The sequence below is a fragment of the Centruroides vittatus genome, unplaced genomic scaffold (genome assembly GCF_030686945.1).
Source record: "Centruroides vittatus isolate TY-2023 unplaced genomic scaffold, ASM3068694v2 contig_2152, whole genome shotgun sequence".
Lineage (NCBI taxonomy): Eukaryota > Metazoa > Arthropoda > Arachnida > Scorpiones > Buthidae > Centruroides > Centruroides vittatus.
Genome location: NW_027121342.1, coordinates 1 through 14,085, shown reverse-complemented (window position 1 = coordinate 14,085; position 14,085 = coordinate 1). Strand labels below are relative to the sequence as shown.

The window sequence follows — 14,085 nt, the reverse complement described above, 5'->3', positions numbered from 1 at the left end:
GGCTGCTGTCGACTGGTCCAACCATATACGTTTTATTACACTAGTTGCTCTGCACAATATGATGTCGTTTAAAATCGGAGGTCCGAAGAAAACCGTCGAAATCGATGAGACTGTCACATGTAAATGAAAATATGAAAAAGGCCGCAAACTAAAAAGTACGAAATGGGTTGTAGGGGGAATATGTCGAGAAGATGAGAGCTGTTTTATCTGTCAAGTAAACGATCGTTCCGAAATCACGCTAAAAAAAGAACTCGAGACAGTCCCTGCAGCCCCAGTTTCTAATATTCAGAAAAAAGTAAAAAAGGTGGTCGAAGAAAAGGTGAAGAAAAGAAAGGAATGCAATATTACTGATGATGATAACGATAAAAGTAGGAAGGAAAGAAAGAAGAACAGAAAGACAAATAGTCAAACGGTATCAATTCCTGTCCAAACCAAGCGTCGGAAAAAAAGAGAGGAACAGCAGCATGCACAATGACGTAAGTAATAACATTATATAATTATCGTTTATTTTCATTTATTTTTTTAATATTTCGAAATAGTAATTATTTTAACAAAATCCTTAAATTCTAAAATCGGGATTTAGTATTTAATAAATCGCGGAGCGAATCACGTGATCACATGTGCTCCATCGTAAATCGCAGTCAAGATGGCCGCCATCTTGACGTCACTAAGTATCCTGGATCGAGATTACCGGAAGGTCCGCCATCTTGGCTACCTAGGTACACATTAACCAACACTCACTGTCCTGAAAGGAAGCCTTTTAAGAAAATTTTGTAGCTTCTATATTTCTTAAATAAAAGGGTTCAATAATAAAATTGTCTCAGTGCCTACCATACCCACATATCTCCCCTCATCCCTGTTTTATCCTGAGATCAAATTTTTCCTATATCAGCAACCTCATCTGACGCTTGTATACAAGACAATAAATTTTATTCTGAATATAACTAGTGAAAGATAGCTTAGGCAGGTCCTATGTGTAATTTAGAAAATATATTAAATATTAAAAAATAAAAAATTGCCAGGACAAATTGTATCATTTACAGAAAAATATATTTCTTTGTGACCATACATACATAGATGGGTCTTAGTCTACTTTCTGTCCCTTCACATGCTGTACAAGGCAATAACAATTCCACACGGCGAAGTCGTCCTTTCTTTTGAGGCTCCCATTTGCCGCCAATATGACTCAAAAGAAAGGACGACTTCGCCGTGTGGAATTGTTATTGCCTTGTACAGCGTGTGAAGGGACAGAAAGTAGACTAAGACCCATCTATGTATGTATGGTCACAAAGAAATATATTTTTCTGTAAATGTTATATTAAATATTGTTTCAAAGTGTAAAGAAACTGTTACATAGTATTTCATTTACATTGTCATTTATTAATACAGGTAGTCCCTAGTTAATGTGGTAGGTGAAAGTATTAAGCAAAGTGCTTAGTAGTAACCTCCTTTAAAACTGTAAAACGGTACTGTGTAGTATTTAAATTGGCCTAAAATTTATGAATTGCATTAACTAAGGACTACATGTAACAGTACTTAACACACATATTAAAATAATATAAAGACATTAATATTTTACTCACTTCTAGCAAACATAAATATTGTAATCTGTGCGGCTCTTCGAATTGGATAGGACTCGGACAGCTATAGAAAATATCTGAAGATGTAATCGAATTACTTAAATAAATAAATATTTATTGATAAATAGTTAGCACTTTATGGAGGTGGCTACATATCAAGATTTGATTGTATTTTATAATAATGGTATTTTACACTTTAATTACATAATTATATGTTGATAAAAATGTTAAGATTTAATTTTTGTGTGTTGGTGTGTTAATTTGAATTTCATTAAAACATATAAATAAACGTTTATAGTCAAAATAAAGGAAACCTTTATCATAGGAAATTCAAATATTAACTAAATATATCATGCTAATTAACATCTATGATTGATTCTAAATTCTTCAATCACTTTTACATTATTATGTGTATAAATAGAAATTAATAAAATATAGAAAAAATTTCAACAAAATATAAGAATGGACTGAATTTATAGTATAATGAGTCTGAGCCCTGATTAACTGAGGCAAACCTGTAAATACACTATTTATACTCAGTGGCATGTTAAAGCTTCGTGGGGCCCAGGCAGATTTGAATTAGGGGATCCCATGTACAGTGTTAACTTCAGACATTTTTCTTTGCAAAAATTTTTTCTTATGAAAGATTAAATTGAGGCTCTCTAATGGCAGAGCCCCAGGCAATTGCCCCTTTTTGCCATAGGATAATGTGCCACTGTTTATAGTCTAATTCACATAAGAAAGTTTAAAATGATAAAATGTATGATTAAATTCAATAGAGTATAAAAAGAGGCGTAAATGTGATGTATTGTATAAATCTTTTATATTCATAATTTTTCATCCGAAATGGCCATGGCCATCCGTTTCGTCTGAGTTTTCGGTTATCCAAGGTAGCATCGGTCCACATTCCTTGGGTAATCATGATTCTACTGTATTACCAGTAATTTTATACGGGAAACAGAGAATGAATAAAACACACAATTCAAGATCAGGTAAAAAAACAATCTACAAATATGAAATAAAATTATCTATTAGTACTCCTTTATAATAATACTAAATCTGGTTCAAATCACAATAGTTTATAAAAGATTCATACCAGACGGCTGAAAGACAGAGGCAGTTAAGGCATCGGCCGACCTTTTCGAAGGACCCTGGATCAAATTTGGACAAGAAACCTCCCAAGAATTTTCCATAGGTGCTCCGTCCCGGATATGTCAAGCCCTTGCCATTCAGCAGCTCCATTTGTGGGCTTGGCCAAATCCACAATGAATATGGAAAAAACCTTCTAGTGCCCAGAGGGCAGAGTGAGAGTTAATAACAATAAAAAAGTATCATACTTTTGGAGATTCATCGATTTGAATTTAATAATAAATATTTACAAAACTGTAAATATTTATTATTAAATTCAAATCGAGGATGAAGAACGGTAAAGCGGAGGGCCCGGATGGAATTCCTGTAGAGGTGTGGAAGTCATTGGGGAGGAAGGGCATTGACCTACTATGGGACCTATTCAAAAAAGTCTTTGAGCAGGAGGAAATACCTAACGAATGGAGAGAAAGTATACTTGTACCTATCTACAAAGGAAAAGGGGATGTTCAAGATTGTAAAAACTATAGAGGAATAAAGTTGATGTCCCACACGATGAAGATTTTGGAAAGGGTTTTGGACGGAAGGTTGAGAGCAGAGGTGACCATTGCAGGAGAGCAGTTTGGATTCATGCCAGGACGGTCAACAGTCGATGCCATTTTTGCCCTTCGGCAAATGTTGGAAAAATATTGGGAGAAGCAAACCCAGCTGCATATGGCATTCATTGACCTGGAGAAAGCTTACGATACGGTGCCTAGACAAGAACTCTGGAGGTGTCTAAGGGAAAAGCTAGTTCCTGAAAAGTATGTTAGATTGATACAGGAACTGTATAGGGATGTGGCCACAAAGGTTAGGAGCTGTGTTGGAGTGTCCCGGTGCTTCAAGGTGGGAGTTGGTTTACATCAAGGGTCAGCACTGAGCCCCTTCTTGTTTAACATGCTGATGGAGGTGATCACGGACGGGGTCAGAGAAGAGGCGCCTTGGACCATGTTGTATGCAGATGATATCGTTCTGTGCGCCGAGACTAAAGAGGAGCTGAGAGTTAAATTGGAAAGGTGGTTGGGCACGTTGGAAGGGAGGGGCTTGAGGGTGAGTAGGAGTAAAACAGTGTATATGTGTAGTGGGGAGGTGGATGGTGCCCAGGAGAGGGATCTGGAGTTGAGGGGAGACGTATTTCGCAGAGTCAATACCTTTAAGTACCTGGGGTCAACTGTGGCGGAGGATGGAGGTGTGGATAAGGAGGTGACAGGCAGGATTCAGGCTGGCTGGAGGAATTGGAGGGATATGTCAGGTGTGTTATGTGATAAGAGGGTGCCGCTTAGGTTGAAAGGGAAAGTTTATCGGGTGGTGGTGAGACCAGCTATGCTGTATGCTATTGAGACTGTGAGCTTGAGGAAAACCCATGTCAAAAGGATGGAGGTGGCGGAGATGAGGATGCTCCGCTGGATGTGTGGGGTTACGAGAAGGGATCACATTCGAAATGAATGTGTGAGGGGGACTGTGAAAGTTACGAACATAGAAGCAAAGATACAGGAGGCAAGGTTGAAGTGGTTTGGTCATGTGGTACGAAGAGAAGAAGAGTATGTGGGAAGAAGGGTTATGCAGATGTCAGTGAGGGGGAGGAGGAGGCGGGGACGACCGCGGAGACGGTGGATGGATCTTGTGGCGGAGGACTTGAGAGGGAGGCATCTGAATGTGGAGGCAGCCCAAGACAGGGAGCAGTGGAGGCGACTCATCAGAAACAGCGACCCTACATAGAGTGGGAAAAGCTGAGGAAGAAGAAGAAGAAGAAGAAGAATAAATATTTACAAAACTGTATTTAATTACATTTAGACTAAATTAATCTACCAACAAACTGCATTTGGACTATGAATGTAGCCCGACCACGACTAGATATTTGAATTAATGTTAATAAATTGGGCTTGAAAATCACTTATATGTGTGTATTTAATTTATATTTACAATTCATTATAGATACAGATTAGAGGCAAAAATCAGAATAGGCCTATATCAATCAGCATTGTATTTGTAATGGATATTCTTATAATTTATATTTTTGATTGCACAGTTATTTTCACTTACAATCAAAAATCGAACCTGTTACCGGCATTTATCCTATAGAAGATCATCCCACAAATGATTTTCTATAGGATAAATGCCAGTAACAGGTTTGATTTTTGATTGTAAGTGTAATATACTTCCAGTGTTAGTAAAGGGTTGAACAATACAGTTATTTTCTTAAAAAATAATAAAAAAACCAAATATCTGATTACTGAAAATAATTATGTAACACTTACTCTTTGGATTAGCTGTTCATTGTTTGCAAAATACCTGTAAAATAAAATTTTCTTTAAAATTAAAATGCATATAGAAAATAATTACTACTGTATTTTATGGTATATAAGATACACATCAGTTTCAGCATAGAATATTTATGAAAAAGTATTTAGCATATATAAGCTATCCTGCACTTTGCACTCGACCCCAAATTTTTTCCACTATTCAAATTCGGTCGATCTGTTTTTACATTTTTAAGAAATTTGCAAATAATTATGTAAATTAAGTGGGACAGTAATGACAGAGAGCAACTACAGGGAGAAGATAAAGTTCCAGCTGCAACAGTAGCCTACAGAGAAGTGTGTGTTGGGTGAAGAGACAGTCAATTGTGAAACGTTTTGCCATAAAGTGAAAATTTTTTAACGTTTATTGAAATATTTTTTAAAGAAAGAATAACGTTTAATTAAACAATTCAAGAGTTGGCCTAGGGAGAAGTTACTTGTAGCCTATTGAAGGCATTTTTCCTAAATACAAGAGAATTCATTAGCCAAAGGGGAGGGCAACTTCACATATAAGACAGCCATTTTTGAAACAAAAGCCACATCTTATATGCAATAAAATACAATAATTCATAAAAAATAAGAAACTGAACAATCATTTAAAAAAATTGCCAAGATCTTTTGATTTCATCATTTTATTAAATCAAATTTCAAATTCACAACTTTATTTTTTCTTATTGTACTGACTAACAGGTCAAAATCAGATATATTTTTTTCTTTTTATGGTTTGTGTCCTTCATTATCAAAACATGCAATTATGAATGATTTAGCTAAAGTTAATGGACAGCTTCTGTCTATATTTCTGGATAATTTAAGTTGAATTCTTGTCAAATGCATACTAAGCAAGGTTGTTGTAACTTTTCCAGATGCATTATCTCTTTTCTACTACTTAATATCTACTAAATTCTTTCTAGCATTCCCTAAATAAAACCTATCAATTCTTTCTGTACAACATTATAATATACTACTCATATTGTGCAATGGGCAGTGCTGCTTATCAGTGACACTGGCAGGACTTTACAGGTGCATCGGTATACAATGGAACGATTAACTGAACGAACAGATCAAAAATAATTACCGATGTACGGTTACACCAAACTTAAGGAAATTTTGCAATTCTAATTACATACTATTCTTTTTGCTCTCATTTCCACATTTTGAGCATGCCAGGGGAGCCTTTGCGAGCCCATCAAAATATAGACTTAACAACATGGGACAATTTATTTCGGGATATAGTAAGAGAAGATTTCTTCACGTTGCCTCATAACATTTGGCAAAACTAAAAACAGCTATCGGAAAATGCTTTAAAGAATTTAAACTCTTAAGCCCGGCACAAACTAGTCAACGTTGGAGCAAACCGGTCTCCTTCGACATCCAAGCAAATTTACCCGCAATCAAATGGTGGGCTCGAGATCCTTTTGACAAAACGAAGGCCCCAAATAATGTTCGACAAAGACCGCATTCAACTCATCGGATATTTTTATTCGGCAACTAGCGACACTTGCATGCAGTCAATCATCAGTTCACGTCAATCACCAGCAGTAGTCGAGCAAACGCCGGCATGTCAGAAAAACCAGTTTCTGTCCACGTTAAAGCAACTACATCATTTAGTATGTGCCGAACTTTCCGCATCATCTTTCAAATGTGGAAGATGTCCAATAGAATACAGAAGAAAAAAAAACCTATGCAGAGAATAAACTTTAAATGGCACTCTGTAGAATTTTTTATATAATCCTTCAAGTCATCACTACAATGAATTTACGGCAATTGTTCATTTTCTTTGTTACGTAATTTAAAATGCGTGTCGTAACACATAAATCATCAACGTAATAATACGACTTACGTTAAACTTTAATATGCTAATATATTCAAAAATAATTAATTATTAACATATTTACCTTAACAGAAATTTTAAAACCATTTTAACTTGTATTAACCTCGGGCAATTAATTAATGGGAAATTTTAAATCAAATACAAACGCCACTTAAGGGACCGTCACTTATAACACTAAATATAGCAATTATACCTAAAATATGATGATTTAATACTACAAATAAGACTTTAATAAATAAATTAGTGAAATACAGATTCGTTCGATGCCGTCGCCATGAATGGCGGAAGTGACATCATCCAAACAAAGATGGCGACATCCACAAAAAAGAGCCCACTCAAAGCGATTTGAGAAAATTAATGAAGGAGAGGAGAAGCGAGTTAATTACTAAAGGAAAACAACGAATCGATTCGCCTTTGGCAAAATATCCTTTATTAAATATACATATAAACACATAAATATAAGTTCTACTTACATTTTGTAGTACACGTGACTAGAGGTCGAGTAATCGAAATGTGCTTAGTGCTTGCATGGTGATATTTTCGAGATATTTGACAGATTATTTAAGTCTATTCGATAATAGTTTATATTATACAACTTTAATCGGTTTATTTCGGTCGTAGAGCGAAAGAATGCATCTGTGACGTCACTCGATTATAGTAAACAATTGTCAAATTCAGCCAGAAATCTGTCGTAACGCGATTATAATTTCGAGTTAACTTGGGTAAAATTTACATTTCTTTATTCATCGCGACAGATTATACCTATTCTTCCGTTTCTCGAGGGTTTGGAGCGGTAGGAGGTTGGATATATTTGAATTGAATAAAGATTGAGGATCCGTAGACTTGTTAGGGCCCTTATTTTCTTTGGCAAACGATCCGAGCCGGTTTTGGTTGCGGTTCGGCCATGCTTGATGGTAACTTGCACTGAAGTGAAGCCGTCGAGGCTTCCGGAGTGGTTGCAGGTAGAGAATGCCTCTAGTGCTTGCGTTCTTGTATGAACTGTTTATAAACAGCTTTAAAGTATGTTTGTGGCACTTCACTGAATTTGCCTTATTCTTTTTATTTGTGTTTTCTTCCTTTTGAGCATTTTTGATTGCTCCTTTGCCACCCCTCTCGGTTTGCTGCACAGATTTTTAAGAATTATCAGAGTTAGAATCACCCTTTTAAGAAGAAGAGCAACTTTTCCTGTTAGATATGAAAAAGAAGTAAATCATGTTTTTGGAGAGAACTTTTATACTTACATTTGACTGTCTTTGCATTTGGATTCATTTAAAATTATAACAAATTCTTGACAAATATACAGAGAAATTTTGCTTATTAGGAAGCCAAAGATTTTTTCTAAAATGTCAGTTTTACTTTTAGAATGCATATTCTAACAGTAACAGTAAACTGTGATGAATATGTTAATATTCAAAAGAGAGTTTCAAAGAATATTACTTGTAGAATATTCATAGAATATTACTTGCAGTTAATGCATTAGTAGAGAGGTTGAGGCCAAAGTTTTAAATGCGAAAACGTGTATGCCAGATGTTCAGTGCCGCTTTCCTGTAAGCCTAGAAGTTTGACAGTGGTATTTGGAAAGTCAGTGGAATCATGCTCGACATTCCAAATGCTATTGTCAAACTTCTAGGCTTACAGGAAAGCAGTGCTGAACGTCCGACATACACAGTTTTGCATTTAAAACTTTGGCTTCAACCTCGCTAGTATCTAAACAATAAAGATATAAATTCATATTTCTCATTGCAATCTCATTATATCTAACTTTCATCGATAAAGCTATTTTTTCCAAAAAGAAATGAATCTTTGTAGCTTAATTTATTTAAAAATGAGCATTTTTGACTCTTGATCAGTCATATTCAGATTTTAAACAAAGTAAGTGCTGATATAAAGGTTAGTTGCCTTTCAATTAATGATATAATCAGTTATTCGTTCAAGTTATTTGTTCTGTTGTTATCATTAAAGCTTTCTTCTAATGTTTCTGATGCTTTTCGAATTATATAATTTTATATTAATTTCATAGCATTTATGTGGCGGACTTTAATTTATTACATATAACAGTACTGGACAATTAACGTGCATTGTTTGTGATGTCTCCCTCAAGGGTGAAGCTTTATGGTCTGTTCACATAACAGGAAAGACACATAAAGAAGTAAGATTTTGAATGTTTTTTTTTCTTTATTTATTAATATTAATTTTCATATTTTCGTACAAAACTCGGGAATTAAAGTTAAATTCAAATTTGAATTACAAAGGTTATACAAACATAAGTTCGAGTCCTTATTTCTTTATTTTCTTCCCTTTATTCCAATCAGGAACCACCATGCAACTTGCAACTTGAAGTCAAAAAAACTTTTAAAATTAACGAACAAAACACTATTAGACGACATACAACACAATTAAAAATGATCTTCGGCGCCGACCTGTCTTTATAGGCTACGGCGTCTACAAAGCATTAAAAACTGTTAGTCTTTTTAATGCTTTGTAGATGCTGTAGCCTATAAAGACAGGTCGGCACCGAAGATCATTTTTAATTGTGTTGTATGTCGTCTAATAGTGTTTTGTTCGTTAATTTTAAAAGTTTTTTTGACTTCAAGTTGCAAGTTGCATGGTGGTTCCTGATTGGAATAAAGGGAAGAAAATAAAGAAATAAGGACTCGAACTTATGTTTGTATAACCTTTGTAATTCAAATTTGAATAATATTAATTTTCATTAAATATTAGAATCATTTATATTATTAACATTATATCTTTTAGTTATGTAACTAGCTAGCATTAAAATATGTACGGGCAGGGGTCATTCTGGAAAATTTTAAAATATTGCCAACTATTTGCCAGTTTAAAATTTTTTTTTGCCTCTTCAAATTATTTATTGTCACTAGTTTTACTTACTAATTAATGCAAGGGCCAGTATCTTTATCAGCTTGGTGTCTGGAAAGCAAAAGTAACATGTTAAGCCGTTACTTAGGAGAAGCAGATTGGACATTTGGGTCTCTGATTTGAACGAAACCTGCTGAGCATGTAACCCTCTCTTTGTTGGCACTAGGAATCATTTTTGAATAATTTTTTAATGAATAATTCCAAATAACACATCAAAATTTTTGTTTTAGTCTACTAAAAAGAGATCAAAGTGAAAGAAAGTCATCCTAAAAACGTCCCCAAATTTTCTGTCAGTCAATAAAAAATCTACAATCTGGAAATGCTGGGTGGCATTGCAAAAACTGTCTTTGGTTCTCGACGTTATTTCCTTCTTTTCTGTCCGAATTTATTATGTGACCTTATGAAACCACTAGGTGTGTGGTGCACAGGACTCCTATTGTACAGAAGCTTGACATTTTGCTGTTTTTCCCGAAGTGTGATTTGTGATTTAATTTCACACTGAATGTCGAAACAAGCGGATTAGTGTTTTTATCGCCACTTGCAATTGCCGATATTATATTTTTATCCCAATTTAATAAAAATATCGCCAAGTGACAATTTTGACACTATGCAGTGACCCCTCTACAGGATAATTCTATACCTTTTTTTTAAATTATAGGTTTGGCCAGGGTGGTGAAGGATGGGGCTCAACATATTTGGATGGACCACCCTGAAAAATACCTAGAGTTTTTTTTGACTTGCCTGGATTCAATTCTCCAGAGTGTAGGCTGACACCTTAGTCACTTGGCTATTTGGCCATTAGAAATATGATGTCATTAATGTATGTTTCTTTAAATGGATTAAATGTTTTTGTAAAATTTTTATCTAGTTTGATGCAGAAATTAATGTTGGTTTGCCACTTCTCATGCTTCATTTCAGAATTTTGAGGACACATACCTATTTACTTCAATATTCTTGTTGTTTCGTATATTTTTTTTTTACTCTTTTTTGCTCTGTGAGTACTAAGAGAGCCATTTTTTTAGGTGCATTGCGAGTTTAGCCAGTCCCACAATAGGGCATATGGGGGACGAGTGATGGGGCCTGATATAACTAGGACAGATCACCTCTTAAAATTCTTAAAGTTTTTCAACTCTTGGATTCAATCCCAGGTCCTCAGAGTGGTAGGCTGAAGCCTTATCCATCTCAGCTGAGATTTGTGTTTAATCCATCCAAATATAGACATCTATCTTATATTGAACATGACATTGACATGTCTAAGATAATGTTTGAATACATACATGCTTGCAATTGCATTTGTTGCTAGGTAACATCAGTTTATTTTTTGACACTATTACGTATAAAACATAAAAATAAGATAACTTTTTTTGTACTTATTTTTAGAAAAAGACATGTTATCTGATATCCCTTTTTCTTCTTTAAACAGAAATTAGAGGCATTGAAAAGGCGACAGATAAATCCAGAGAAACCTTTGAAGCCCGAAATTAAAAGAAAACATGAAGATACTCAAATAGAAGAAGATGATATAAAAGGTATAAAAATTTTCACGATATCAAATTTATATTATAACAAAATAATGAAACTTTTAAAGCAAAGCAATTGCTGGATTAGATTGAGCTATATTACTGCTACCATTAATGATAATATCTAAATTAATAGTTCTGGAAGTGAAGATCAGACAAAGATTTGGGTACCATAACTGACAACACATTCACATAGTAAGCAGCTGTTGTGGGTTTGTTTCATTCTGAGCTAATTCTTTTCTTCCAAAACTTTCCAAATTAATTAATAAATATTAATTTAATTATAGTTATTAAAATTTAATAAGAGATGGCACCTAACGCCTATCTCTAGGCCAAATTATTTAACATTTAATTATTAATAGCAGCAGTAATTTAGCACGATCTAATCCAGCAATTGCTTTGCTTTAATATAACTATTGGGCTTACAGATGTTTATATTTGTAATGAAACTTATATAAAATGTCTCTTTTATTACACTATTTGCTTTATATTTATGAACATTTTTGCTTAAATTTTTCATAACACTATTAAAAATGTATATATGAACTTATAAAACTTATTTAAATATTTTAAATTACATCAGAAAAGTCTTTAGACTTGAGATTATTACGCTCAAAAATCAAATAAAATAATCTCTGAAATATATAAAGGAACAACACCGGAGTGAAAATAAATGAAAATCAACAACTTTAGTGCCTTTGACCGGTGTGCTTCTCTCTTCTTTCTCTGTAAAACGCAAACGTTTTCGAACCTCGTTGGTTCTTCGTCAGGCGTAACGGAATTCTGTTCGACAAAATTTTAGAAAAAATTTGCATTCTGGAACGCTGTCGCGTGTAGCCGATGTCGTCATATTAGACTTGCGCGATGTGAGTATAGCGCTACGTCAGGGATCTGTTGAGAAAGGCTTCCCAAGCCGATGATAAGATGATCTCCTTTTTAAAATTGATGCAGTGCGTGTTACTGCGGGTGTTGAGTAAGATGTATATAGCTTCAAGCCATTTGAGGTGATCTTGTCGAAACGTGGGGTGAATGATTGCGGCACGGGTGAAAAGAGGCTCTATTTCTTGATCGGATGAATAGACTGCTAGGGCGGTGTTTTGTCTATGGTGTAATATGTCCGCTTTGTGCTCTTTGATCCTCGTCTGTATGTTGCGTTTGGTGGATCCGATGTAGATGGCTTCGCTGTTATCTCTGTGGTCGGCGATGGGTATAGAGTATATTCCCGGAAGTCTGTTTTTATCTGGAGCGTCTTTTCCGTTCCTAAGCCACTCGAAAATCGTTGGGCATCTCCTGAAAGCTAAGCGGATATCCTTTTTCTTCGCTATTTGGTAGTATATGGTCTTCAGTGCCGGATTGTAGGTGATCGGTATAAACTTAGGTGGGGAACCATTGGAAGGAGGGGTGTGGGTGGAAAGAAGCCGTAGTGCCTCAAAGTTGTTTTTGCGTGCAATGTTGTGATATCCGTGTTGTTTAGCTATATTCTTGATGTGCCGCATTTCCGAGTTGAAGGCAGCTTGTGAGGAGGAATGCGTGAGTGCCCTTTTGAGTAGCGCCTTAAAGGCTGCCATCTTGTACTGCGGAGGATCACAGGAGAATGCGGGTATATATAGAGGTTCGGTAGATGGTTTGTGATAGACTTGCGTATTGATGGAAGATTCTTCTACAGTGATGTAAATGTCCAAGAAGTGTGCTTGGGTATGGTGGGCTTGATCCAGTTCTAGTGTTAATCCATATGGGTTGTCGTTGAAGGTGTCCACTAAGGCTCTGATATTTGGGATGTCCTTCCATAATATAAGGATATCATCAATATACCGTTGGTAAAGGAGGATATGTGAGCGTTGAGAAGAAATGACTTCTGATTCCAGTTTTCTGACCACAAGCTCACAGAGGTCTCCTGCGACTGGGCTACCCATAGGTACACCCCGTTGTTGTTGGTACGTAATGCCGTTGAATTTAAAGAACGAGTTAAAGCAGATCAGGTGTGCCATTTCGAGGATGTCAGGTTGTAACGTGCTGTCTTGAGTGATGTTCATAAGTGTATCCCTTATTGCGCAAAATACCGGTGGGAGTTTGATAGAAGGATATAAAGATTTAAAGTCTAGTACGGTTATAAATTTCGGAGGTGTTGGTAACCGTTTGAGTGTATTGGCAAGATCTGCCGGGTTGGTAACGGTGTGCGGATACCCTTGCAGGTGAGGAATAAGTAACTTGTGAGTGGCTTTTTCTAATAGGAACGTGGGTGCTCTGGCCTTGTCCACCACCGGTCTGAGTTCTTTTCCGGGTTTATGAGTTTTCGCGAAGGCAAACATTCTGGGTGTATCCAGTGTATCTATACCCATCGCCGACCACAGAGATAACAGCGAAGCCATCTACATCGGATCCACCAAACGCAACATACAGACGAGGATCAAAGAGCACAAAGCGGACATATTACACCATAGACAAAACACCGCCCTAGCAGTCTATTCATCCGATCAAGAAATAGAGCCTCTTTTCACCCGTGCCGCAATCATTCACCCCACGTTTCGACAAGATCACCTCAAATGGCTTGAAGCTATATACATCTTACTCAACACCCGCAGTAACACGCACTGCATCAATTTTAAAAAGGAGATCATCTTATCATCGGCTTGGGAAGCCTTTCTCAACAGATCCCTGACGTAGCGCTATACTCACATCGCGCAAGTCTAATATGACGACATCGGCTACACGCGACAGCGTTCCAGAATGCAAATTTTTTCTAAAATTTTGTCGAACAGAATTCCGTTACGCCTGACGAAGAACCAACGAGGTTCGAAAACGTTTGCGTTTTACAGAGAAAGAAGAGAGAAGCACACCGGTCAAAGGCACTA

General features: G+C 35.9%; 1 protein-coding gene and 2 long non-coding RNA genes across 3 annotated transcripts; 1 reads left to right on the top strand and 2 right to left on the bottom strand.

The window, feature by feature from the left end:
• Positions 1–1,340: 1,340 nt before the first annotated feature.
• LOC136970736 (uncharacterized) lies at positions 1,341–7,108 on the bottom strand. Its single transcript, XR_010880025.1, has 3 exons — positions 6,901–7,108; positions 4,964–4,997; positions 1,341–1,644 (listed from the first exon to the last, which is right to left on the bottom strand). It is a non-coding gene; the product is annotated as an uncharacterized lncRNA (long non-coding RNA).
• A 1,466-nt stretch (positions 7,109–8,574) lies between these two features.
• On the top strand, positions 8,575–11,242 carry LOC136970737 (uncharacterized). Its single transcript, XR_010880026.1, has 2 exons — positions 8,575–8,985; positions 11,137–11,242. It is a non-coding gene; the product is annotated as an uncharacterized lncRNA (long non-coding RNA).
• Positions 11,243–12,111: 869 nt separating this feature from the next.
• On the bottom strand, positions 12,112–13,602 carry LOC136970735 (uncharacterized). The gene has a single exon (XM_067265190.1). It carries the CDS (start codon positions 13,600–13,602, stop codon positions 12,112–12,114), a length of 1,491 nt encoding a protein of 496 aa, XP_067121291.1.
• Between the last annotated feature and the right edge of the window lie 483 nt (positions 13,603–14,085).